The sequence below is a fragment of the Pseudocercospora fijiensis genome, assembly GCF_000340215.1.
Source record: "Pseudocercospora fijiensis CIRAD86 unplaced genomic scaffold MYCFIscaffold_2, whole genome shotgun sequence".
Lineage (NCBI taxonomy): Eukaryota > Fungi > Ascomycota > Dothideomycetes > Mycosphaerellales > Mycosphaerellaceae > Pseudocercospora > Pseudocercospora fijiensis.
In genome coordinates, this window is record NW_006921533.1 from 2,155,674 (window position 1) to 2,180,027 (window position 24,354).

General features: G+C 49.6%; 10 protein-coding genes across 10 annotated transcripts; 5 read left to right on the forward strand and 5 right to left on the reverse strand.

The window, feature by feature from the left end:
- Positions 1-464: 464 nt before the first annotated feature.
- Positions 465-2,659, forward strand: MYCFIDRAFT_213975 (uncharacterized protein; the record flags this gene model as incomplete). Its single annotated transcript, XM_007925053.1, has 1 exon — positions 465-2,659. The coding sequence occupies exon 1, from the start codon at positions 782-784 to the stop codon at positions 2,657-2,659; it is 1,878 nt and encodes a 625-aa protein (XP_007923244.1). The 5' UTR covers positions 465-781.
- Positions 2,660-3,074: 415 nt separating this feature from the next.
- Positions 3,075-3,344, reverse strand: MYCFIDRAFT_171613 (uncharacterized protein; the record flags this gene model as incomplete). Its single annotated transcript, XM_007925054.1, has 3 exons — positions 3,075-3,148; positions 3,174-3,294; positions 3,324-3,344. 3 exons carry the CDS (start codon positions 3,342-3,344, stop codon positions 3,075-3,077), a joined length of 216 nt encoding a protein of 71 aa, XP_007923245.1.
- Positions 3,345-4,132: 788 nt separating this feature from the next.
- On the forward strand, positions 4,133-5,792 carry MYCFIDRAFT_82527 (uncharacterized protein; the record flags this gene model as incomplete). The annotated part of the gene is made up of 2 exons (XM_007924660.1): positions 4,133-4,196; positions 4,249-5,792. The coding sequence occupies 2 exons, from the start codon at positions 4,133-4,135 to the stop codon at positions 5,790-5,792; spliced, it is 1,608 nt and encodes a 535-aa protein (XP_007922851.1).
- A 230-nt stretch (positions 5,793-6,022) lies between these two features.
- On the reverse strand, positions 6,023-7,646 carry MYCFIDRAFT_202249 (uncharacterized protein; the record flags this gene model as incomplete). Its single annotated transcript, XM_007925055.1, has 3 exons — positions 6,023-7,461; positions 7,513-7,571; positions 7,625-7,646. 3 exons carry the CDS (start codon positions 7,644-7,646, stop codon positions 6,229-6,231), a joined length of 1,314 nt encoding a protein of 437 aa, XP_007923246.1. The 3' UTR covers positions 6,023-6,228.
- Positions 7,647-8,083: 437 nt separating this feature from the next.
- On the forward strand, positions 8,084-10,038 carry MYCFIDRAFT_213977 (uncharacterized protein; the record flags this gene model as incomplete). Its single annotated transcript, XM_007925056.1, has 2 exons — positions 8,084-8,098; positions 8,230-10,038. 2 exons carry the CDS (start codon positions 8,084-8,086, stop codon positions 9,937-9,939), a joined length of 1,725 nt encoding a protein of 574 aa, XP_007923247.1. The 3' UTR covers positions 9,940-10,038.
- Positions 10,039-10,398: 360 nt separating this feature from the next.
- Positions 10,399-11,079, reverse strand: MYCFIDRAFT_6969 (uncharacterized protein; the record flags this gene model as incomplete). Its single annotated transcript, XM_007924111.1, has 1 exon — positions 10,399-11,079. A coding segment is annotated over one exon (681 nt), but the record flags the coding sequence as incomplete, so codon positions are not given.
- Positions 11,080-11,513: 434 nt separating this feature from the next.
- Positions 11,514-12,881, forward strand: MYCFIDRAFT_41188 (uncharacterized protein; the record flags this gene model as incomplete). The annotated part of the gene is made up of 3 exons (XM_007924276.1): positions 11,514-12,033; positions 12,085-12,595; positions 12,668-12,881. 3 exons carry the CDS (start codon positions 11,514-11,516, stop codon positions 12,879-12,881), a joined length of 1,245 nt encoding a protein of 414 aa, XP_007922467.1.
- Positions 12,882-13,256: 375 nt separating this feature from the next.
- On the forward strand, positions 13,257-13,757 carry MYCFIDRAFT_7335 (uncharacterized protein; the record flags this gene model as incomplete). The annotated part of the gene is made up of 1 exon (XM_007924113.1): positions 13,257-13,757. A coding segment is annotated over one exon (501 nt), but the record flags the coding sequence as incomplete, so codon positions are not given.
- A 1,704-nt stretch (positions 13,758-15,461) lies between these two features.
- On the reverse strand, positions 15,462-16,289 carry MYCFIDRAFT_210318 (uncharacterized protein). Its single transcript, XM_007925057.1, has one exon. It carries the CDS (start codon positions 15,841-15,843, stop codon positions 15,508-15,510), a length of 336 nt encoding a protein of 111 aa, XP_007923248.1. The 5' UTR covers positions 15,844-16,289; the 3' UTR covers positions 15,462-15,507.
- A 392-nt stretch (positions 16,290-16,681) lies between these two features.
- MYCFIDRAFT_202252 (uncharacterized protein) lies at positions 16,682-20,180 on the reverse strand. The gene is made up of 4 exons (XM_007925058.1): positions 19,748-20,180; positions 19,157-19,619; positions 17,429-19,087; positions 16,682-17,378 (listed from the first exon to the last, which is right to left on the reverse strand). The coding sequence occupies exons 1-4, from the start codon at positions 19,905-19,907 to the stop codon at positions 17,228-17,230; spliced, it is 2,433 nt and encodes an 810-aa protein (XP_007923249.1). The 5' UTR covers positions 19,908-20,180; the 3' UTR covers positions 16,682-17,227.
- Between the last annotated feature and the right edge of the window lie 4,174 nt (positions 20,181-24,354).

Genomic DNA, 24,354 nt, shown 5'->3' on the forward strand with positions numbered 1-24,354 from the left:
GTCAGAAGTCGTGGCCGAGGTCGCGAGCAGTGTCTTACAGTGGCAAGAACAACAAAGAAATGACTGCCTGCAAAAGTGGTGACACACTTTCACATGCTCGAACGAAGTTTGGTCTGCAGGGTGTCTTATTTACATTATCATGCATTCGAGAAGCCGCTGAGTAGTCCTTCCTTCCGCCTACTCGTTGAAGGCAGATGTAAGTGTGATCTTCGCAGAAATTCGTCCACAACACAATCAATATGAAATGATGAGGAGGCATTAGAATAGCACGATCCTTATACTCTGGTCTGCTTCGCGAATGCATAAGACAACCCTGTATTCACCCCGCGACACCACCTAGGTCCTAGAATAGGGGGTCTCTCGCAATCCTCCGCGACCTCAACGCGGGGCGGGGAGGAGCCTTTCAATGACTGATAACATCACTTTCGCTTGCAACCACTGAAGCTCACTTCAACCCCGGATCTCAACGTCGCTTCAAGTTGTGGCACAGGTGCACAGACCATCCTTGCGCGAAATCCTCACGCGACAGCTCTCGAATTCCCCGTCTCAATGCGTGTTGTCGCGCCTTCCACCTGCTGGCCCTAAACTTCACCCAGACCCTACTCCACCATTTGCAATCCTCCAGAGACATCAAGTCGGCACAGCGCAGACTTGACAATGCTGCTTAGGCGTCATCCCAGACCTTGGCTAGAACACAGGCAGGGTGCGAGCATCACATAATTTGGCCGCATTTGGTGCCACTTTCTCCCAACGAACTCGGGATCTCTCCACGACCCTCAAAATGGACTTACCTGGAGGTTTCGTGGATCTCGCGACCGCGTATCGGTCTGCTGATGAGACCTTCGTGAGCATCATCGGCACCGTCGTCGACTTGATGGAGCCTACGAAGACGAGAGGCTCGAGCTACATGTTCAGCTTCAAGCTCTTGGACGAAAGGCTTTCTAGGGCTATCGAGGGCTCGCATGGATTGACTTGTCGTTTCTTCATTAACGATTTGGAGGGTATGCCCAAGGTCCGAAGAGTGGGCGATATGGTCCTTCTTCGAAACGTCAAAGTGATCACGCGCGATATGAAGATGGTGATTTCGAACCACCAGACAGAGGCTACGGTGTTCCCCGCCGAGAGCATTCCAAGCAAAGTCTTCAGTATCACATACAAGACTGACAAAGGTCTTATACCACGACTTGGGATACCGAAGCATGTTGAAAAATTCAATCTTGCTGAGCAGGAATATGTCATCCATGTCAACGAGGCCATGAGAAGCTTCGTGGAGTTGGCTTCCGCAAGAAGCGCCAACGACAGTCGCCCGCTTGAAGAGCGTGAGGATGGGCCAGCTGCAAAGCGACAGAAGATTGACACTGTTCCGAGAAATCCAAAGCTCAAAGCAATCAAAGATCTCAGAGGCCACGAAAAGGCCTGGGCGGATATCTATGCGATCGTTATCAAGACATTCGGGACCGCAAATGGCTGCGACTTGTACGTTACGGACTACACCGAAAATCAAGCAGTCCGCCGCTACACATACCCAGAGGAGGAAGTTGATTCGATCAGAGACGGAGATGTCTACGGATATAATGGACCAAAGAAGAAAGCGTGGAGAGGGCCTTGGGGCCATTTCGTGTACAAGGTCAACTTGAAGGCACCACACGCACGATTCGCCGACGCAAATCTCAACGAGGGCGATGTCGTGCTGTTGAAAAATGTCAAGATGAGGATCACGCCGGAAAACGCGTTCTTGGAAGGCGACATGTGGCCAGATGATAAACATCCCGAGAAAATACAGATCCAGAAGGTCAAGAACTTGGCCATACAGGAAGTGCAAGAAATGATGGCCCGAAAGGACAAGTACTGGAACAAACGAAACGCCAGAATAGCTCAGCAGGAAGCCAGCAAGGTGAATCTGTCGAAGAAAGAGAAGAAACGGCAGAAGAAACAGGAAAAGCGAGCAGCGAAGATGGCGGCGAATGGGTCGACAGCATTTGATGCTGAGCATGCAAGCCTTGCGACCAGACCGCGAGTCAATCCTGCCAGGACCAATCCATCTGTGCAATGTGCTCACGAAGAAGTCAATCTGACAAGGGTGAAAGACATCCTGGACGCTACCAATGCAAGGCATACCAACGAAGCACCAGATGGAAGCACATACACGCTTCCATTCATCAATGCAAGATACCGAGCGCGCGTTCGCGTGGTCGACTATGAACCCAAAATCTTGGAAGATTTTGCTGTCTCGTCCGAGCCTATCGACGAGAGTAGTCCGCACAAAGCTGACTGGGCGATCCAATCACCCACATATGAGTGGCTCTTCTCCTTATTGCTCGAGGACGCCATACTTCCCAGTGGTGTCTCTGATGAGCCTGAAGTCCATCGGATCTGGGTGCAAGTGCACCATGACAGCGCGCAGTGGCTGTTTGGCAGCACTTTCGACGACCCTGATGACCTCAGACATAACCCAAAGCTACTTGCAAAGGTTCGCGAGAAGATGTTCATTCTTTGGGGAAATCTGGAGGAGATAGATGGAACGGGTCCGGCGAGCAACACTCCTTTCGAGTGTTGCATACAGGAATACGGCGTCGAGCTAGACGACTGCGATAAGACATACGTTGCATCTAAGGATTGGAAGAGGATGCATTCGCTGTTTGGAGTGACCATTCGGTGACCTGCTACTTGAGCGCTAGACAGTTGGTGTCTGTAGACAATCCTACACCACGTACAAGAGCCGTCGGTTCCAGAGCATTCAGGTTATCCGGCAATCAGACTTCGACCTCTGCAATCCTCTGGAAGCCTGATTCATGTCACTTCGGCACAACCACGTGTATGCAGCGTGGTCGACGTACCTTCGATGTCCGAGTGTGGAGGGACAAGGACGACTCGACTCTCTGGAGTGCATTCTGGAGAGGTCTGATCTAAACATCGGGATGCATGTGGAGGTGGACACCCGATGCGTTCTTCATGGGCAGCGACAGGGCCGAGCCAAGGGTGCCTTCAAAGCCCGAAAAGGGGTCTGAAGATCTGCGCTTCTGTAACACCCAACAGCGATCTATTCTCCTGGAGACAGGAGCGTTCGTACTCTGTTATATGTAGCCATGGTATTGCTGTTCATGTCCCGTCCAAGATTTCGCAGTAGACTCAAGCTTTATGGCAGAAACTCTAACCAATAGCATGCCCTGCACATTGCCAAGCCGCAGGCGGGAAGCTTAAGATGACGATCTCAGGTATACTCAGAGACTTGGCACAATAATTTCTCCCTGCATTTCGGCTCGCACAGTAGTCAGGCAAAGATGCGCCGATATCCTTGTATCAGGGCAGCACGGGGAATGCACGAGGCACACAGTGGGCGGCATAGTGAAAAGGTATGGCAAGGCTCGCTATGAAAATGGGAGGCGAAACTTGCCACTTCCTTCTATGCCAGACGATCGCCAATACTGTAGCATCGCTGGGGTCTTGCGCCCTGCAAGCTGTATTCCTTCGCTTCTCCGTGAATACATGTATTCCTTCGCCTGTGACGTTGCCAGACGTGTTCGGATGATCAGCCGTGCCCAACCATGGTGCAAGCCTTTGCCGCCTTTTCCCTGCCGCTACCTTCGAACGCCGGTCATGGGAGTTCTTCGCATGTCATCTTGAAAGACACGCGGGGCTGCCGATATTGGAAGGAATTTCAGCTGTTCCAGCGACTGAAGTCAGGAATCAGGATTGCTGGAGTCAGGATCAGGCATCTTGTGGAGTCCCAAAGTGTTCACCAGTGTGTGCCGTGGGCAGAACTGAAACTCTGATGGAGGCTCCACTGGAGACGAGCAGTGGAGATGTCTTTTCAGTCACGGCCAACGACGGCTGCGCTGCCGCTGCGGCACAATAACGTGCGTTTTCTGTGCTATTGGCTCCGCCGTGCCTTCACCTGCAGCGCTACGATGTACATGGCCAACACGAAACGCTCGGGCATTGCAACGTGATCGGTGCACGGCCTCTATCAACTTTCCTCCACATGCATGCCAAGATGCGCGGGCTGCTTGCCTTTCCCTTAAATGCGACTTGTCCACCCCTTGCTTGGCTTGCTATTTTCGCTTCTGTTGCACTTCACTTGTGTGGTGAAGTCGGACAGCATCGACTGTGACTGACTACATCGTCGCCCAACATGAAGCAGGTCGGCAATGTTTACGCTATCGCAGCCGTCTCCATTATCGGAGGCGGTCTGTTTGGTAAGGCGCTGCAATGCCACTCGCTGCATCGGCAGAGCTGATCTTCGCCTAGGTTTCGACATTTCTTCCATGAGCGCCATCATCGCCGGTAAAGGCTACCTCTGCTACTTCAACCAAGGCGGACCAGGAGAATGTCTCGGTCCCGACTCCTCAGTGCAAGGCGGTATCACGGCCTCGATGGCTGGTGGTTCCTGGCTCGCTTCTCTCGTCTCTGGATTCATCTCGGACGCCTACGGTCGTAAGACTGCCATCATGATCGGCGCAGTCATCTGGGTCATCGGTTGCATTATTGTCGCCGCTGCTCAAAACATCCCAATGCTTATCGTCGGTCGCATCATCAACGGTTTCTGCGTGGGTATCTGCTCCGCTCAGGTTCCCGTCTATATCAGTGAGATAGCACCGCCAACCAAGCGTGGCCGACTCGTTGGCGCACAACAGTGGGCAATCACCTGGGGCATTCTGATCATGTTCTACATCTCGTACGGCTGCTCGTTCCTCGATGGACCATCGGCCTTCCGAATTCCATGGGCCCTTCAGATGATTCCAGCCATCATGTTGTTCTTCGGCATGATGTTCTTGCCTGAATCACCACGTTGGCTCGCCTCAAAGGACAAGTGGGAGCAATGCGAACAAGTTCTGATCCTCACACACGGCAAGGGTGACCCGAACTCACCTTGGGTCGCTCGCGAGTTCGCCGAGATTAAAGAGTGGCTTGAGATTGAACGTCAAAGCAAGCAAGTCAGCTATCTCGAGCTCTTCTCCCCTCGCTACATCAACCGCACTCACATCGGTCTTTTTACTCAAATCTGGTCTCAGCTTACTGGAATGAACGTGATGATGTACTACATTACGTATGTCTTCGCGATGGCCGGTCTCACTGGAAACACACTTCTTGTCTCATCCTCAATTCAATACGTGATCAACGTCGGCATGACCGTACCAGCACTCATCTGGATCGACCGCGTCGGCCGTCGCCCAACCCTCCTCATCGGCAGCACGCTGATGGCAACCTGGCTCTTCGCCAATGCCGGGATTCTTGCAACCTACGGCACCTACCCAGGCCCCAACGGCGTCGGCGGAATCAAAGAAGCCTCCACTGAAGTCACCGGCGCTGCCTCAAAAGCCGTAATCGCCTGCTCCTACCTCTTCGTAGCCTCCTACGCGCCTACCTGGGGTCCAGTCTCCTGGATCTACCCACCAGAACTATACCCAAACCACTTGCGAGGAAAGGCAGTCGCGCTCTCTACATCCGGAAACTGGGCCTTCAACTTCGCTCTCGGATACTTCGTCCCGCCAGCTTTCATCTCAATCCGATGGAAGACATACCTAATCTTCGCCATCTTCTGCGTTGCCATGACCATTCATGTTTTCTTCCTTTTCCCGGAAACTGCGGGCAAGCCGCTTGAGGAGGTTACGGAGATGTTTGAGGATCCGAATGGTATTCCATATATTGGTACACCGGCTTGGAAGACTAGGAGTCAGACTCGACAGACGGAGAGGTTGGAGCATGGTGAGGGTTTGGAGGCGAAGAAGGTTGACGATGAGACGTCTCCTGAACGTCATGAGAGTGTTGCTGTTGCTAAGCAGGAGGTTTGAAAGGCGTGATTCACGCGATTGAGAGCTGGAGCGGTACAGCATAGTGCACGCTAGCTAAGCGTTACCATACCATGAGAGACTTTTCGATAGTACCTTGAACCCCAAATTTTGAAGTTCAACTTTCTCCTGTCCCTTGGTTTGCTGTCTGGCGTATTCAAGATCTTTGAGAGTATTGGGCTGTAAGGTTGTCGCATGAGGTTGTAAGAGTGCTCGTTCAAATCCGATCTTTTGAGTGGGAAGCTTAGGACATGAAATCTGTACATCGCTTGCTGAGAGTAGCCCTGTTCAGCCAGTCACCTCTCTCCTCATAGCCAATGCCGCTGATATGTAAAGCATCTGCTGCAGCAAACTGCCTCTCTGGAAGGTGGTATAACGCCATCGCTTTTTCTCGGAAAATCCCCAACCACCTCTCTACTGTCATCTACATGCTGCTGACTTACTGCTGCGCACACTGCGCGCCATGAGGTCCGTCTTCCTCATCTTCCCACTCCGCGCCTGCTGCTCGCGGGTCATCTGAGCCCGCACCGAAACCTTCGAGATCGGGCACGACTTCGAATTCGACCTCTTCCACATCTTCTGGTGTCACGCCGGCTTTGCCGTCGGGGTTGTAGCCTTCTGGCTTAGGTAGAACTGCTCTGACTCGATCGACAGCAGCTTGGTCGTGAAGCCAGCCGTCTTCCGGGAATTTGATCTTGACGGAGAGATAGAGGTCGCCTTTTGCGTCGGAGCGTTTCATTGGCATGCCCTCGCCTGGAACCTTGAGTACTTCGTCCGGTCTGAGGACTTTACCGTTTGGCTGCTGGACGTTTAATGAAATGCCGCGGCCGTCGAGGTGCTTAAGCACGACACGATTGAAGCCGGTCAGCGCTTCTGATAAGCTGATTTCCAGTTCAGCGTGCAGATCTGCGCCAGCTCGGTTGAAGACATCGTGCTGCTCTTCCACAAGCTCGAAAATGATATCTCCCGGCTCTAAGTCATCAGGATCTTGATCGGCCTCGCGCGCGAGAACAATTTGCTCGCCTTCCCTGCTGCCTCGTGGAATATACAGCTCCAGAATCTTTTTTTGGCTCGTCGTCCGCACGCCCTTGCATTTCTTGCACTTGTCCTTATCCGCGTAGAACTGCCCTCGGCCATCGCACGTCGAGCAAGGCACTGTCGCTTGCGTAACCATGCCCGGGCCCACGGGTTGTAGCTTGGTCTGTACTCCTCTACCTTTGCACGTATCGCAAGTCTTGGCCTTCACCTTTTCGTTTTTTCCTCCTGAACCGTTGCAGTTTGTGCAGATGACCTTCTTGGTGCTTGCGAACTTCGTCGTCTTGCCCTTGTACAGCTCCTCCAGCGTCACCTCATACTGCTGCAGCTCGTCCCTGCCCTTCGGTCTTCTCCGCCTGGGAGCTGCACCACCGAATGGATCTCCGCCCATGCCAGGCATACCACCCATGCCTCCCATTCCGCCGAACATTTGCGCTAGTATGTCGTCGAGGTCTGGCCCTGCGCCGCCGCCCATACCACTACTCTTGTCGAAGGCGGCCATGCCATGCTGGTCGTACATCGCTCGAGTGTCGTCATCGCTGAGGATCTCATAGGCTTGTGATACGGCTTTGAACTTGATATCTGCTTCTTCTCGTTGGTCTTCGGGGACTTTGTCTGGATGTGACGAAAGCGCCGCCTGCGAAAAGTCAGCTTCGGCCTGAGGTGCACCCATGATGTCGCAACGTACTTTGTGGTACGCCTTCTTGATCTCCGCCTTGCTCGCTCCCTTCGACACACTGAGAACCTCTACACGTGTCAGTCAGTCCTGCTTTCTCACGGATTTGCGATCTTCGATCTACCATATAGGTCGATTTCCTCCATCTTTGCTCGGTCCCTTCCTGGAAAAATCTTGTAGTAGGGTCGTGAGTCCGCTCCGGTTGCTTAGGAGATCGGAGTCGGGATGCGATGGCGATCTATATGTACAAAGGGCGAGAGCGAATGATGTATGATCAAAACAGAGGCAAGAGTGAAAGATGCCGAGATTCGGCTGCCGTTCCGAGACCCTGAACCTGACTTCTTTCATGTGCAACCAAGCTTCTGCGCGTCTGCTTCACTCATCGAAGTACACTCCAAGCCGATGAATCCTGTTCGATCTTCCTCTTCATTGGCGACATCTACCGAGCGCTGGATTTGCTCATCATGTCGCCATCGTCAAAGCAAAACTTGGAAACGCTCCTTCTCTGGATTTGCAAGCAGGAGCAAAAGAAGTGAAGTTGTGCTGACTCCTAAATTACCTGGACCCAGCGCATCAAGAAAACATGCAACCGAATCTGGTAGTCTTGAAACACGCGCGAAAGGAAATCTGCCACAGTGCCCAGCTAGAACTCGCTTCGCCCCTTCTCCAACTGGCTATCTGCACATCGGTGGCCTGCGAACAGCACTATTCAGCTATCTTCTAGCACAGCGTACCAATGGCCAATTTTTGCTCCGGATAGAAGACACAGATCAAAAGCGGCTTGTACGCGATGCTGAGGAACGACTATGCCAGGAGCTTCAGTGGGCTGGTCTAAATTGGGACGAGGGACCACAAGTTGGCGGCCAGTATGGCCCTTACAAGCAGTCCGAGCGCAACGACATCTACCAGAAACATGCAAAGGAACTTCTTAATTCGGGATCAGCTTATCGATGCTTTTGCACGCCAAAAAGTACAGGTTCGACTGGCGCGACTGCTGCATATGTGACAAGTGCTTGCTACCAGGACTGCTCTTCGCTGGCTGCAGGAGAAGCACAAGAAAAAGCTGAGTCAAAACATGAAGCTTTTACTGTTCGATTGAATCAGCCGTCAGACGCACATAAGCGTGTATACAAAGATCTGATTTATGGCAAGATCCAACGACTCAAACGGTCGCCAAGTGCTAGCCCTGGAGGCGAGGATGATTCTGGTATCGATGCTGCTGATACTGTTCTGATCAAGTCCGACGGAACACCAACATATCACTTCGCCAACGTCGTCGACGATCATTTGATGAAAATAACCCATGTTATTCGCGGGACGGAATGGATGGCCAGCACGCCTCTGCATTACGACCTGTACTCAGCATTTGGATGGGATCCTCCCGCTTTCGCCCATGTCGGTCTACTTGTGGACGAGAATAAGGCCAAACTTTCGAAGCGGAGCAATACTGGTTTGGTTTTGGATGTAAAGGGCATGCGAGAGCAGAATGGGATCCTTCCCGCAGTTCTATGTAACTTTCTTGCTTTGCTCGGTTGGAGCAACCCTGGTCGCAATGATGTGCTAGAGATGCAAGATCTGATCAAAACTTTCGATTTAAAGTTCACGAAGGGCAACACCATCGTGCGCACAGAAAAGCTCTGGTATCTGCAGAAGCAACACGTGGCTCGAGAAGTGGAGAAACTACGCCCACATGACAGTAAAGATACCAGGACGATTCAGGATATTACGTCCAGGATTCGTGAAGAACTCCACATTACGAGCACGTCAGAAGTCCAGGGCGCTAGCATAGCGGTTTATCTCCGTGATGTCCTACTGGCAGATTCGAAATCCTATTCGACACCAAAACAATACGCGGAACGCAATCGCTACTTCTTCAAGTTCGACGAGTCGCAAGTTCCAGCTGATCGAGAATACTATGACAAGCAAGGCAGTGTTACAGCTCAATACTTGCTGGATATTTGTCGCAACGATATCCTCAAGTGCTGGGAAGGCCTGCCAGACCACATATGGCCTTTCTCCGAAGCCTCAAACCATGACAGTGATAATCAGCCTTACAGTGAGCACATAGCCACTCTCGACGACCGCGCCTCATGTCTTCACGATCACATCGAGAATGCCTTGTGGCGGGAAGTATATCCAGGTTGGGACGAATGGAGCCCCAACCGACGAAGCGACATGACACAATCGCCAGAACTGCAAGAGCTTGAGCGGCAGAAATTCAAAGCCCTCAATGGAGCCATGAACCGATTCTTGCGAGACAAGCTGGCATACGGACTCCCTGGACCAAGTGTAGCTCATATCATGGCTCTACTAGGCTGGAGCGAATGTCTTCGAAGACTTGGACTTACAGAACATAATCCTGAGAAATGGGTACCAAGGAAATTAGATGAAGGTGATATCAGGACTGCACCTGTGAGGATGTCTTGGCTGAAGACATAATGACCCTTGCATCAAGAGAGTCATGTGTGAGAAAGAGGTACGATCACAATCAACGATCAAGCAACCCGTGGTCTTGACAATTGTGACTGTTCAGAAATTCAGATGTAGTGTGCTGTACAAAAGCTGTGTCTAAAGACCTCGCTTTTCTCTTCATCAATGATCCTGTAAATTACAGACTCTATCAGCATCCTTGATTTTGTGATACAGAAAGAAAACCATGCTTATTGATGACTTTAGTGATCACTTTCGACAGGTATGAATGGCAGAAGAATACTTGGTATGATGTTTTGAGATTGCTTCTGAACACTTCGAGGCGAAGCCATTTTTGCTTAACTCTCTCGCTCTGAATATCCCAACACACAATACACAGAGCTTCCATCATGCCTCGCTTTTCTCCAACTTCTCCCCCTCCTGCAAATACAACTCCGGCATAGCATTCCTCAGCTGATTCCTCACGGGTAAATCACTCTCATGCTCCTCAAGCAACGTCTCCAACGCCGACCTCTCCACAATGACCCTTGCCCCTTCCAACAAATCCTTAACATCAACCCACGCAGCCTCAATCGCTCTCGCTTCTCTGTACATTCCATCACCTCTCAGCGCCTTATAAAGCCCCTCCCGTCTCTCCATGGTCAAAAATAAATTCCCCCCCTTATCGTTCGATTTATCCCTTGATAACTTGTTCCAGTGTAGGATATCCATCAAGTATCTCTCCAGGGAACTTTCATGGACGCCGGAGAGTTCAATGTCATCTTCCACAACTATCAACTCCGCTCTTCGATAGCGATAACTCAACGCCGTCCTCCAAGCACGATCATAAACTTTCTTCGGCAAATCTGTAGAGAAATCTCGTGGTTTGGGTCCGAAGGCTACACCTCCTCCTCTCAACATGGGAGATTTCTTATCTCCCAAACGAGCGGAACCTGTGCCTTTTTGGGGTCTGATTTTTCGACCCGAGCCGTGGACTTCGGAGCGCCATTTTGTGTTTGCGCTGCCTTGCCGGGTTGCATCGCCTTCGAAGATTACGGCGCGGTGGAGTATGTCTTTTCGTAGGGGGAGTAGGAGGTGAGTTGCTGGGTAGGAGGCGAAGGAGGTGGGTTCGAAGGACGGGAAGTCGTAGAGCGTGCATTGGGCTTTTTGGGCGAAGGGGTTCGGTTGTGGTTGGAAGGGTTTGGCGGCTGATAGTATTGGCGGCGGGATGTTGACTTTGTCTTCTAGTATTGGTTTCACCGGTGCTGAGTCCAGTGTGGCATCGGTATGTGTCTGCGAAAGTGAGGCCTCGGGAATAGGTGTAATATTTGATGGTGTTTCGGGTGTTGTTGTTGCCATTGAGCGTGTGAAACATCGCGATGGCTGTTCATAGGCCTTGAAACCATTGAAAAGGTGCTTTGCGGGCACTGCTGCCCGTCTTGATGCCATGTCGTGTGCTGTGTTGGTAGAGTGAGAAAGTGAGTTGTTGCTATGAGGTCGACCTATCGTCTCTCCCGCGGCGAAACTTTTGGCGCGTCTCGGTGCTCCTGTTCATACATCTCGCCCATGCTCGACCACATCTCCATCTACAATACACCTCGACAATGGCACTGGACCGAAGTGCCAGGCCATTGGCGCAATGTCTGAGATGTACACGACACGAGAGAATAGCAATACTGATACGAAGCTTCAGCACATCGACGAACTTGCAAGATGCTGAAACAGCTCAGGTCGAGAAACCCGCGCGGGTGCTAGATCCGTTGACCGTCTCAACACCTCGTCTGGAACGTAAGATGATACGAGAACAAAAGCAGATGCCTATTGCATCAAGGAGACGGAGGAGAGCCATCGCAAGCAGCTCCAACATTCCATTCGAGCAACTGCCATATCAATGCTTCCAAGAAGCCCGCGCTTTCTTGCAAGAAGATCGTGCGGAAAAGCTGGAGATGATCAAGAAGTTTAGAGCCAGAATAGAGAATCTCATGGACACTGTGCCAGTCACCCAGGCTGATATTGAACGAAAGGAAGCCAGACTTCGAGACATGAGGAAGAGGTTGGAGGACACAAAGATTCTCGCCGACATCAACGACCCTCTGGTGAAGAAGAAGTTTGAGGACGGTTTTGGTAAGATGGCACATATGAAACGACACTGCTATGCGCTGACACATTCTCTAGGCGACATGAGCAAACCAATTTACCGACATCTGGCTCAGAAGAAATGGCGAAGCTACGAGCGAGAGCTCCTCATGCAGCGCATAACTCAAATGAATGTCATCCCCGACGTATTGGATGAGATTGATCCGACCGTCTCAGTCGAACTATCATTCTCATCCCCAGCAAATCCACTCAAGAGTCGCAAGGTACACCACGGAGACCTGGTCGATTCTCGCGTCAGTGAGCATCCGCCAAATCTCAACATACAGCCATTTGAGAAGGGCGAAAAGCTCGTCACCATCGCCGTCGTAAACCCTGACGTTCCCAATGTCGAGAAGGATGCATTCGATTATCGATGTCATTTCCTGGCATGCAATGTGCCTGTTTCTGCGACACGAACATATGTCGAGCTTGGAAAGCTGAGCGAAGAGAGTCAAATCGTCATACCCTGGCTCCCAGCATATTCGCAGTCTGGACTGCCATACCAGAGGATGGCTATCTTCGTGCTGGAACAGCCACCTGCTTCAGCGGTGTCGCCAGGATCTGAGGAAGTGCCACCATCAAAGGCTCTTGACGTAGCTGACGTCAAGAGCACAAATCACAGAGCATTCTCAATGCGAAAGGACTTCATCTTGAGAGACTTGAGGGACACCTTCGACCTGAAGCCGGTCGGGGTGGATCTTTTCAGAACAGTATGGGACGACGGCACAGCAGGTGTGATGCAACGAGCTGGTATTGTCGGATGGGATGTAGAATTTAAGAGGAAACGTGTTGAGCCGCTGCCATATAAGAGACTGAAGGAGGAGAGGTTCAGATAGTGAGAGCAGAGCTGGTTGATCAACACCTTATATCATGTACAAGTACCCAATTTCCTCCATCACTTCAATACTTTTTCTCACGAGATTGTCAGGAATCGACATCTGGTCGATCAATGCTCACGTGACATATACCCAGGCTCAACTTCTCAAAGCTGTGAAAACGATGGACTACTTCACATCAACATCATGTATGCCAAACACGGTCCCTCAGCTTCGCAAGCTCTATATAATGTGTTCGTCCTACCGACACTCTCAAAACCATTGCCTCAACGAAGAAGTGCCCAGCATGTCATCTCCAGACAGCATACCCGACCTCTCCTCCGCTCCTTCCACCAGAGCTCCATTCACAACGCCAAAACACGGGCACCAGAAGAACGCACCCAGAGATGGAACGAAGAGATCACAGCCCGAATGATCCAGCTCGTCGACAGCGAAACCAATAAACTTCTCGACGATGGCCAGCCCCGAACAAAATGGGACATTCTCCAAACTATCGACCTCAAAACCCACCGTCTCGTCCAACTCTCCCCCGACGAACCCGGAAACCGTAACTTCATCCCCGTCTGCAAAATCGTCTCAAAGAAAGAAAGCTACGAAGCCGAGCTCCGTCGCAAGAAACAAGCCAAAGACCAAAAACGTGCAAACAAAATCGTGAGTGAGGTTGGAGCTAAGACTTTGGAATTGAATTGGGCTATTGATCAGAATCATGATTTGTTACATCGGATTGAGAAGATGAAGGGTTTTTTGGCTGAGGGACGGAGGGTGGAGATTGTGCTTGCGTCCAAAAAGGGCGGGAGGAAGGCTACGAAGGAGGAGTGTGAGGGTGTGCTGGGCAAGATAAAGCAGGCTGCGGAGGGGGTTGAGGGGGTTAAGGTAACCAAGGAGTTCTCGGGGAAGTTAGGGGGATTTGGGGCGATGAGTTTTCAGGGACGGCCGGTTGTTGCTAAGGAAGACAGTGTGGAGAAGCAGAAGGATGATGGGCCGGATTGAGGGAAGATCGTTGGTTGTCGATGACTACGCTTATTTGCGATTGATTCTCGCAAGGAGCATCACGATTCTAGAGAATGAGAACACAAGCTGGATTCTGCAATAAGCAGGAGATTCTAGATGCAGCAGAATCGCGTTCTCTTCGAAGCGTGGCCACGGATCTGGACCAGGGGAAAATGAGACATCATGTACGAGAGTCTTGTGGCTGGCACGAACGAGCTACCACAGTCGCCGAGCGAACAAGTGAGAGACCGATCTGCCGTTCGCCACCCAACTAGGGCAAATGTAACGTCCAAAATACAACACACATCCTGATCACAACCACGAGCTACTCATACCCTGAGTTTCCTGCACATGGCGACTGACAGATCTACGCGAAGAACAACACGCAATTGTAAATATCTATCCGAGCATCCATATGATGGCCGTCCACGAAGTATAAATCAGTCTGTACCAGACTACGAAGTCTCGACTTGATTGAAGCAAATCGGTAACCTCACCGTCCGCCAAGACTTACCCAAGACGACTGAGCGGAACCTCATGAAAGCTCATCATTTTGAAGAACGATAGGAGATGAGAACGCCAGGTGCGAATGTTGCATGATCGAAGCGGATGTCTAGATCAAGACCGTCACTATCAAATTCATCCTGTCATTTCCTTTCCACATGAACTCAGTCTCAGTAGTGCTAGGGCAGCTCCTTTGTTTGATGGTATGCGTGAGTTGACTCGCCTGCTATCTTCATATGCATGTCGACTTAGACCTGTACTTTCGAGAGCTTTCGATATAGCGACTGCCCAGATGACTGACGCAGGCAATGTTCCTCATTCATCACTCGAATCAAAATCTCACGGCCTCCTGCATGATTGAGCAGCCTCCGTAATCAACGAACGACGAATCGAAGACCTGAAGGACCCGACTCGGTCCCAGTAGAGTGGTCGTCTAATCTGGGCCGCGAAGAGTCAAAGTCACCACAGCTGAGAGAGAAAACGCCATAATCGTCCCAAGGCGTCCATCATCGAGTGAAGAATTTTCGAAAACCGTGCATGAGATCACACCTTGGAAATCACAGAAGCCGATTCGCCGCACAACGTAATCTCGTCATCACCATGATGATCATCATCTTTAATCCCCACCGTCTCATCCTGACTCCCTGCTCCTTCAGAAGGCCCAGGCTTTTATCTCTGGACAAGTCTTCGAGAAAGTCCCTTCCACTCCACATTCTTCCCAGGATCAGCAGGCTTCTTGATAGTCGTTCATAAAGCCGTGACATCGCCCACGAGCGCCTTCAATTTCGTCTGATATTCCAGCGAAAGTTTCTCGGGATTTGCACCACAGCGTAAAAGCGCCAAAGCATTTTCTCGCCTCTCCTCCAGAACGGCCGAGAACAAGGCTGCGCTGTTCCCTGTTCGATAGCCAAAATCGACGCAAGCGCCGAGTTGAATCATCTTTTCAATGATTGCTGAACTGTTTTCCTGGCAGCCGCATGCAACGAAGATCAATGGGGTTAAAAATTTCTCTGGCGGCTTGTAATTCACGACAGCACCGCGTTTCATAAGAATTTCCACCATGGTCGAGCTCTTGACATAGAATATGGGAGTGAAGAAACAAATTGCTTTCGCTTCGATGTTGGCGCCTCGGTCAAGTAGCACCTGCCTCTAGCAGAGCATTTACAATGTCTCTATGGGACTTTCTGGCAGCTACGCAGAGTGCGGTTCCATGGATCTTACTTGAGTGATCGACATCGCATTTGGCTGCGATCAGTGCGTTGACGATGTCTAGATGGCCTCCCTGAGCTGCGAAGTGTAGCGCAGCACGTCCTTTGCTATCCACAAAGTCGACGTCCACATCGCCAGCATCAAGCAGACGCTTGACTCTCCGAGACTGGCCGTATTCTGCTGCTTCAAGAAGTGCCAGCTCTCGACTTGCTTGTGGCTCATGTGCTTCCACGGCTTCGTTGTTCCACTTGGTTGACATGGCAAATGATCAAGTCGTGGAGCCGCCAAGTTGAGTGGAAGCAGTGTCACTGGGTATTCTTTCCTCTGCTCTTGATTGAAAGGATGTGAGCGCTGTCCACCTTTTCGACTTGCAAGTCCAGCAATATACAGGTTGCAGTCCAACGCATGATGACGAGTATGGACGCCTCAGCTACACCGGTCTGTACAACCCGATCACGTTCCGGCACAGCTGACGATTCCAACTCGCATGAGCCCGAGTCGAATTTTCCCCTTCCATCGTTGAGAACGTATAGTGCAAAAGCGGAGACTGGGGAATCAAGCACTTCTTGTTCGAGGCGATGGAAGGCCTTCTGACTTTCTTCCTACAGTAGTGGCATATGGATGCCGAAATAACCCAAGAGACAGTAAGCTTGATCTTCAACGAAACGTCGTGCCCAGCCTCTCGTGAGCCATCGGCAATTGTCCAAGACCCATTTCCGGGTAGGCATAACAGATCTTGGCATTGTAGTACCAACGATACATCGAGTGGATTGCTCCCGACGTATTGGTATCCGTTATCGAGCGCCTGCTGACACGCAAATTGCACTTTGCGAAAGCCATGCTTTTACTGCGCCGCCTTCAGATCATGAATATCTGCAAAGCTGATCTCATCTCTTTCGCAGGTGTGTGATAGTATTGCTGCATGACGCGCATCAGCTGAAGGTCACTCGGTGGGCATTTTTAAAGAGGCCGGCGAGGTGGAGTATTCGAGTGCAGATGGCGAAGGAGAAGGGTAGGGAGGGAGGCAGGAGGTAAAGCGCTTGGCATCTCCTAGAATAATCCTTGGCATGCATTAGGGAAGGACATCGGAAAGCAATAGTGATGAACGCCTCTGTTTTCATGGATACCAATACATATGATACAACCGATATTACTCCCTCTCAAACAATAATGAGCAGAAGAGTCCACGCTATGCTCCCCATCCTGCCACGCCCATGCTTGGCGCAGGCCCATTCAGAAAAAGACATGTAAAGAAACAATGCTGATACACGCACATGGTATAGAACAAAATCAAGCAGTTGTAGCAATTCCAGTTGTGTCGGGAGCGAACGTCGTTCGCCCGTGAACGGAGAGTCCGGTTTCTCGCGGACCAGCCGTTTTTCGATGCCTGCTCGCAAGCCCTCTTCCGAGGGACGTGCCAGGCTCAAGTCATTAAATAGTATTTGGGAGTACGGTCCAGAGTGTTCCGCCGCCGAAAAGATAAAAGCTGTAAAGAAAACGCACTGTTGCTGTATCTGTTACAGGAAAGCTCCTTCTGACCTCAAAGAGATAGTAGTACAGACGAAGCCAGCAGCTCGCGCGTGTGCGTGTATGGTATCAATCTAGTATCGCAGCCCAATGGAATTCGTCGTTATCGTGGGGTATTAGTAGGCCGTGACTTCGGTCTGGTGTGGTGCAATGACAGCCGGTGGGCTGGTGCTGCCATTGTTCTGTTCAGCCGTCATGATGGCATCCTCATATCCGATGAGAGCCTGGCTGTGGAGTTTGAAGGACTCGCCCATGAGTTTCGTGATGCTAATGTTCCGTCAGATATGAGGCGTTCTCGAAAGTGTGCTGCAACTTACCCCCAGACGACTACCTCGTCAATCATGCTGCCCCAAAGTCTCGCGACAGTGGAACTCAGCTTCTGTCCGAAACCATCGATGGTATCATCATCGAACAATCCCCGCAATTTTTGGTACATTTCTTTCTCTTCTTCCGAGGCAGGTTCGTCTTCATGTTCCACGCGCCAAAGCCACAAGCTCAGGATGACGATGAGGTCAAGACCGCAGAGAGGATGCTCAATGCTCCAGTTGGTGGCCGAGGTGCGTGCAACCCATCTTATTCCTTGACGCGCGGCAACCTCAATGCAGTCAAAACAGCTTTGAATGACGTTGAGCATTTCCTGGCTTCTCTTGATGTTGTCGCGGGCATGTGTCATTGCTGCGGCGACTTCGTAAGAGTCGTGGTATCTCAATGCTTCTTGAACCGATTTCAGGTCAACAAGCAAGCGAGCACGAGTGTTCCTGTACATGGCATTTGCGTTGAAGATGAGAGGGTGACCCTTGTGTGGTGCGCTGAGCTGAACAACAACCGTCTCTGGCTCGCACAGCTCCAGTGATTTCTCCCATGTGTCCAGGGCCAAACGGAGCTTGTACTCGGTGACCACGTCTTGAAGGGCTTCTGGACTACGCTTGTGGTACCATACTTCTAGGAAGAGCGCATTGATCATCACACGAGTGGCGAAAGCGCTATAGCGAGCGCTTTCACCTTGGAACAGTGCATCGTGTGCTTCTCGGAATGTGATGATGGTCGACGCTGTAAGGCTTTCTGTCCAGCTCTCATTGTCGGTCGGGTCCAGATTCCAAAGCGTTTCGGAAGACGGCAGTTCCAAAGTGTCAAACTCGTTGAAGTTGATGGCAGGAGTATGGTTGTACGTCAACGTGAGCAGACCGAAGAAGATGTAGACAGCGAAGTAGGTGCGCCTGCAGCCTTCATCCTCGATCCATTCCCCGTGAGTGGGCTGTCGACCTTCGCGGGCATCGGTGCGCAACTTAAGCTCATACCTGTTGCCGGCGACCATGTTCGCAAGGAGAGATTTGATCGAACATGCCCACTCGAGACCTTTCGGGTCGCCACTCCAGCTTGCGAAGCTCATATTCAGTAGAGATGCTTGCATCATCCAGAGCGGGCATTTGCGAGAGCTGAAGTTGTCTTTCTTCTGCAGGAATTGAGTGACGAGTACCTTTGACCCTATGTGGAGCATGTAGGCCTGGTCTTGCTCAAAGGTGTACAAAGCGCCGATCGAAAGCACTGCCAGGAGGAGTGGCGCAGAGACCAAAGCAGGATCAAAGGAGGCCGGGTGGATGAAAGGTAGATGGTGATGGAAGAAGTTGAAGTATGTTGACAAGTAGCGATTGACCACGTTTGTTTGAGGGAGACGGAAAGTCTCAACCAGCGCACCCTCGGTATCGCATCTGCGGATGTTCTCCATGATGCGGGTGACCTGGTCATCAGTGGTGACCTGCGGCGCCTTAGCCATGGTGCATTGCTGCGCTGGACCGGGAGATCGCTTGTAGTCGACGGGTGAGATTGGACCTATCAAGCCAGGGAAGGGTGACAAGGCGCCGGGTGTGTGAATGCCTTCCATGAGCGATGACGCGCCGAAGGAAGGCAGACCATCTTGCTGACTCTGACCGCGTTCCATCAAGGGAGGAAGAGTGGTGCCGGAGGCAGTAAGCGCACTATTCGGATACGACAGCAAATCGTGTTGGTCGGCGCCGCCAGAAGAGACAGATGGCGCTTTGGGAGGCTGCGAGAGTGCTGATGCCGACAATATTTGGTCCCAACCATGCATCTGAGGAAGAGTGATAGAGCCAGGATATGTAGAGACACTCGTGTCCATGAGAGAAGGGCCGTGAGGCGTGATCAGTGGCTCGGTCTGGATGGTAGCGATATCTTGGCCGGACATGGCGGCTTTTTGCTGAAAATTGTGCATCAGCATGGCAGCCTGCTGGATACCCAGCGGGTTGTCAGCGTCGGTGAACTGGTCGAAGGCAGCATCATCAAGTACGGGCAGTTTGGTATCGTTCGCATTAGCATTGCTGTTCTGCTGCGCGGCCGATTTGTTGCCGCCATTGCTACGACGCTTGGTCTCACTCTGGAGTGGCACGCCGCCGTCTTTTGCATGGACGGTACGGTCGTGGCGGAGGAGTAGGTCGCGCCGTACGAAGGTACTTCGGCACTTCTGACATTTAAACGGACGCTCCTTGGTATCTATATTCAGTGCCGGTCAGCTAAGTTCGTGCTGTTGACCCCGCCAGCCCACTTTGCGAACATCGCGCGTGTGCTTTGAGCTCTGTCGTGCCCCGCGCATCATCTCCATCAGAAAGTTGTGGACTTACGTGACCTCTCGTGTCGCGACCGATGCTCGGAGCGCGAGAAGGCGCGATTGCAGAACTGGCACTTGTATCTCTTCTCTTTCGCAGCCTTTTCCTGCGTGTCGCTTGCCTTGCGAGTGGGCGAGACGGCAGTGGTCGGCGCGGCGCCGGCTACAGTCGACATGTCGCTGTCTGCGTTGGGCGTGGTGGCGGTGGTGTTGAAAGCGCCGTCGCAGGCAGCGATCCGAATGCGTTAATGCTCGATGGGGGTTTGTTGTTGAAGGGATGCAAATGTCGACTCGATCATTTGGGGCGATCTGGAGGCAGCGACGACCCTCGGACTGGAGCCAACCGCGTGCGCTGATTCTGGTTCTGGACTCGGCGTCGATGACTCTGGGCGTGTGTTGCGCGTCTGTGTGGACGACGAGCAGACGCGACGCTGATGCGAGCACTTTCGTGATGGATGCGGATGCAGAGCGAAAGAGGCGGGGTCTCAGGTGGATGTTTCCCAGGCCAGGAAAGGAGCAGAGGCTGGCCGAGCCTGGCTCTGCGCTTTGGCGGCCACCTAGCAAAGCGTCTAACTAAGTGTGGCTACCCTGAATTTTGTTAACGGATTTGCCGAGTGGGCTGCGGCTGTGGCTGCACGCTAGGCTAGGCTAGACACGCTGCACTATCTGGGGTTTCTCTAGTTACTTTATCCCGCTAATTGCGGAGATTTAGTCTAGACGTAAAATCGGCTTCTCTTAGTAGGCTATACGTAAATCTCGATATAGTAGTAGGTTCTAGTCCTATATAGATATCTAGCTATATATAGTATTAGGCCGCGAGTTTAAATACTATACTAGCGAGGTTATCCGAGTATATAGTAGCTATAGACCTTATTGCTACCGTTTGTTATATAATCCCTTAGTAGGTAGGCGCGTCTATCTATATTCTAGCGCGTATTCTATCTTTTTATAATATAGTATTCGCTACTATATACTATTAGTATTAATATAGTAGCTTAGAAGGAAAGAAGAAAGAAACGCGTACGTACTAAGCGGTTAACCGAGACTAAGAGGCTTAAAAAGATAGTAGAAAGGGTTATATTAAAGGTTTAGGAATAGAGGTTATAAGATAGGTACTTTAGTCTAAAAGAACTATATAGGAGCGAGGCTACTAAAGGCGTATATTCGCGTATTTACTAGCAATTAGGGGGTTATAGTTTATATCTATCTCCGTTTTAGCCCCTTTCTAGTTTAACGTAAGTAGAGGTAGATATAATATATACCTTCTATAATCTAACTTTTAACTAAATAGTACCTACTTATTATAATATAGTAAGATTATATATACGATAGTAGGTAGTAGTTGCTATAGACCGCTACGGTCGCTATTGCCCCTAAGGGTAAATTATAAATATATTATATAAATAGCCCGCCTCGCGGCTCGATAGATAATATATTAACTCTATATAGTATAATCGTTATAATACTTTTATATCGTAACCATATACCTAGGTCCTAGTAACTTAGTAGCTTCGCTTAATAGTTAGTTAGCTTCTATACTAACTACCTAACCTCTACTTAAATCGACCCTAGTCGTTATAATTATAATAAGAATCGGCGCGATTAGCTATAAGTCCTACTAATCTTCCGCTAACCGCTACGATCTAACTACCTCTATTTAGGCGCTTCGTAGTTAAATTCGTATATGTGCTACTCGTAACTTCCATTTCTATACTATACTATATTAGGTTTAGCGCTATTCGAGATCTCATTCTAGCGAAGCGCCTAAAGCTAAACCGTTGCTAGCGGATACAGGTTGCGTTACTACTACTATATTTTATATCGAATAGGCTATATAGCTTAATAACTATTAGTCGCAGTATAGCACTTTATAGAGACGGGACCTAGATAATTTAGCGATTAAGAATATCCGCTATTTTAATAAGCTAGTCGCTTTAGAAATGCTAAAGTTATTATCGATAAACGTGAATTGCTACTCTCGACTAACTCGTTTACCTACCCCTATATGCTTTACGAGCAAATAAACGACGCCCTTCTACGTTAATAAAGTATAGAGGGTCTACCTTTCTAGTACCCTCTACAACCTCCGCGTATCTATTTACTATGTAATTTAGTCGCATACTCGCCTCGACTTAGTAGGGCAAACTAACCCTTTAGCCTCTAACATCTTTAACCTATATCCTAATCTCGACAAACCTAATACGTAGTTACAAACTTTAAGTATTCTATAAGCTCCGCCGCCTATTAAAGTGCGCTAAATCGATAGTCTAATTTAGACCTTACCGCCGCCGGAGAAAGCTATCTAAACTATTCGAGGCCGCTAATTAACAAGTTCGACTCGAGGTCTATCTAGTATCTAGCATCTAGCATCTAGCATCTAGTATCTAGCATCTAGTATCTAGCATCTAGTATCTAGTATCTAGTATCTAGTATCTAGCATCTAGCATCTAGTATCTAGTATAGCTAGCGATAAAGCCCGCCGTAAGCAGCGCCTAGCCGAGAAGGCCGCGCGCTAGAAGAAGCAGTAACTCGAGCGTTAAGAACTATATTAAGTACTACTACTAGGTCGCTCCGCTATTATACGCGTATATCTAGACTTCGGTATCCCTCCGATAAAGCTGCCTTAACTGAAGTCGGAATAGGCGCGGCACTTTAAGCGGCGTATCGAGAAGATTACAGATCTAGAGACATCCCTCGCGCGTATTTAAGAGTTAGTATAGCAAGTAGGCTAATTTAAAGAGACTGTTTAGTACTAGGCGGAAATTATCGAGAAGGGCTTAACGAAACTCCTCGACTTCAAGCACCCTAGTTTAGTATTCGTTCCTATACTAGCGTAGAAGATAGTAATATACGCACTTATCTATAGCTAGAATAATGTCCTGTTTATTGCTCGTATAGGCGAGGGAAAGAGTCTACTATTCTAGGGCTTTATAATGCTAACTAGTATAATTACTATCTAAGTAGTGCTATTAAACCGCTTAGGCGCCGAACAAGTAGCAGCAATCGAGCGTATAGCTAGTAATACTAGTAGTCTAGTCTACTTAGTATATATCTCTACTAAAACTAAGAAGATCGACCTAGGTATATTTAAGAACATCCTTAATAGCAAGCTCTAGTATATTCTGCTTAGCCTAGAACAGGTAGCATTACCGCAATTTCTCTCGCTACTAAACGACGGGCGTATACGAGAGAAGGTCGGCCTAGTTGTTATCGATAAGGTATATCTAATCTATAACTAGGGTAAGCCTTCTAGCTTCTGCGATAAATACTCGTAGGTCGGTCAATTGCGCGATCGCTTACGTATCGATACTAGCACTCTATTAACCTCGGCTACTATAGATAAAGAGTATACTAAGTATGCGATAAAGTATGCCGGTATACGTAAGGAAGGCCCTAACCCGTATAAGACTAAGATTATCCGTAGCAGCATCGATCGCCTAGAAATTATATATATTATTAAGTTTATCCTAAGGGAGTATCTAACCGACTACGATATGTTGTATATAGTAATCGACAATGCCGTATCCTATCTACTAATTCCTAATAGAGAAGAGAAGGAGATTACGAAGGGATTAGCAACACTATAGAATATGCGTAAGTCCTTAGTGTTTATCGATAGCTATAAGTATATCGCTAACTTTGTCGATATCGCCCGTAGCTAGTTGCTATATCTAACTAAGAATAATCCGGATCTAACTAAGAGGTACTAATATAGCCTAGTAGGTCTAGGCGTTAATACTACCCGTACTATCTCCTTCTATACTACGAGGGTGCTAAAGCTAGACTAGGACGACCGATACGACGAGTATTACAAATTAGACTCCGCTATTCGTTATATAGCAGCGACTACTATAGTAAGTATTAGGTTAGACGTGCCTAATATCGCTAATATATACTAATAGAAGTTTAATATTACTCGTAATCCTAGAGACCTTTAGTAACGACTTAGTCGTATTGCTCGGCGACTAGCTCTATTAAATATAGAGGGATTCTTCGATAAGCCGCACTTCTATCGACCTCGTGTATTCTTCTTCGTACTATACTATACCGGGGACTATATCAAGCGTATACCGGAAGGTGCTAGCATGCTTTCTATCCTTCTACTATCGTAGTCGCAGTCGTAGTCGCGTAGTCGTAGTCGTAGTCGTAGCCGTAGTAGAGGTAGTCGCGGTAGAGGTACTCGTAGTAGAGGTAGAGGTATATATACTACCGGACCTAGCAGGTTGCGACAAGAGCTTCCTAGTAAGGATATTAGTAGTACGAGCGACTAAGACGATATATATAGTAACGCTAATACCGATACTAGAGATAGTGCTTCTAGAGGCCGTAAGGGCAAATCTAAGGAGAGTAATATATAGAATAAATCTAAGCTAGAGAGCCGGAAGAACATTCTAAAGGTCTTCTTAGGTGCGCTAAACGATTACCTAAAGATACTAGGCCGCTACTTTCGAGTAGTAATAAATAAGCACTATAGCGAACACTTAACCCAGTTTCCGTACCTACTAGGCTAAGCAGATAGAAGAGATTGCTACAACTTCTATAACACCGATCTAATAGCTAATCTACCTAAACTACTAGCTAAGCGCGTTAAGCTAGTTAACCTACTAGGTAAAGGCACAAGAC

What these genes read in the sequence shown, in the direction of transcription:
- MYCFIDRAFT_210318 (XM_007925057.1), bottom strand. Translation starts at nt 15,843, where the DNA reads ATGTCAACCAAGTGGAACAACGAAGCCGTGGAAGCACATGAGCCACAA.
- MYCFIDRAFT_202252 (XM_007925058.1), bottom strand. Translation starts at nt 19,907, where the DNA reads ATGTCGACTGTAGCCGGCGCCGCGCCGACCACTGCCGTCTCGCCCACT. An exon ending in GTCGCGACACGAGAGGTCAC is followed by an intron (nt 19,620 to 19,747) that starts GTAAGTCCACAA and finishes CACTGAATATAG; the next exon opens with ATACCAAGGAGCGTCCGTTT. An exon ending in GACGAGGTAGTCGTCTGGGG is followed by an intron (nt 17,379 to 17,428) that starts GTAAGTTGCAGC and finishes ACGGAACATTAG; the next exon opens with CATCACGAAACTCATGGGCG.